At 65.2% G+C, this 830-nt stretch overlaps 1 protein-coding gene across 1 annotated transcript in view; it reads left to right on the top strand.

The window, feature by feature from the left end:
* SNAPC4 (small nuclear RNA activating complex, polypeptide 4, 190kDa) overlaps nt 1-830 on the top strand; it is an 8,544-nt gene that overhangs the window by 2,679 nt on the left and 5,035 nt on the right. The window contains exon 2 of the mRNA XM_014529699.1: nt 88-258. Coding sequence (XP_014385185.1) covers nt 88-258 — 171 coding nt within the window. The remainder of the gene's footprint in view (nt 1-87; nt 259-830) is intronic.

Below are 830 nucleotides of genomic sequence, written 5' to 3'. Positions count from 1 at the left end.
GAACGTGGAAGTCGGAGCTGACGGCATGCGCTGGTCCCGGGGAGGCGCTGGCCCCTGGCAGCCCCGCTGAGCCGCGTCTCTCCTCAGGGAAGAGCTGGGAGAAGGCCTTGCTCAGGAAGGCGGTGGCCGCGCCTGCGGGTCGGGGCCTGTGGGGGCCCCTTGCCAGCCATCTGCTTGCATGGCGGTCGCAGCGGTGTGCTTGTGTCCCCAGATTCGCTGCCCGACGAGGACTCCGCCGCTGCTGGTCCCCCCGTCTCGGTAACTACCGCCCTGAGCTGGCCGGGTGCTGGGAGGGGGTTCCTGTGATAAAAAGACAACGCGTGGTGGTTGCTTCGTTTTGTGTCGTCAAACGAAAACCGTCAGCAGGTTGGTGTGCATCCCTTCCGAGTTCCCCACGCCCTCGTTCCTCTCAACCCGACACCACGCACGGAGGGCAGGCAGCGGGCACCTGGCCTCGGTCTCCCCGCCTGTGCAGGGGGGGCAGGTACAGCCCAGTCCGTCGCACACAGGAGCGCCCAGAACAGTGTCCAGCAAGGGGTCGCTCGGCCTGGCGACTGTTCACTCCTCCTTGGTCACTCGGGAATTTTCCATGATTTGGGGGAATTTCCGCAGTTGGCTTGTTTCTTCACCCTGTCGGTAGGAGCGGCACCGCCTCCTGTCCCAGCGGCGGGCAGGCCCCTGAGGCCCCCCTGTGGGCTGACTCGCTGCTCAGACCCACTGCCTGCCCGCTTTCTAGCTGCGTGCGCTGCTGCCACCTGTCACCTCACCTGCCCGTGAGGACGTCACAGCCGTCACAGGGTCCAAGTTTAGCAGAAATGAAAGTGGAACTA

Source organism: Myotis brandtii, unplaced genomic scaffold (assembly GCF_000412655.1).
Source record: "Myotis brandtii unplaced genomic scaffold, ASM41265v1 scaffold691, whole genome shotgun sequence".
NCBI classification, from domain to species: domain Eukaryota; kingdom Metazoa; phylum Chordata; class Mammalia; order Chiroptera; family Vespertilionidae; genus Myotis; species Myotis brandtii.
Note: the sequence above shows the minus strand (reverse complement) of the source record. Positions and strands in the feature narration are given on the sequence as shown.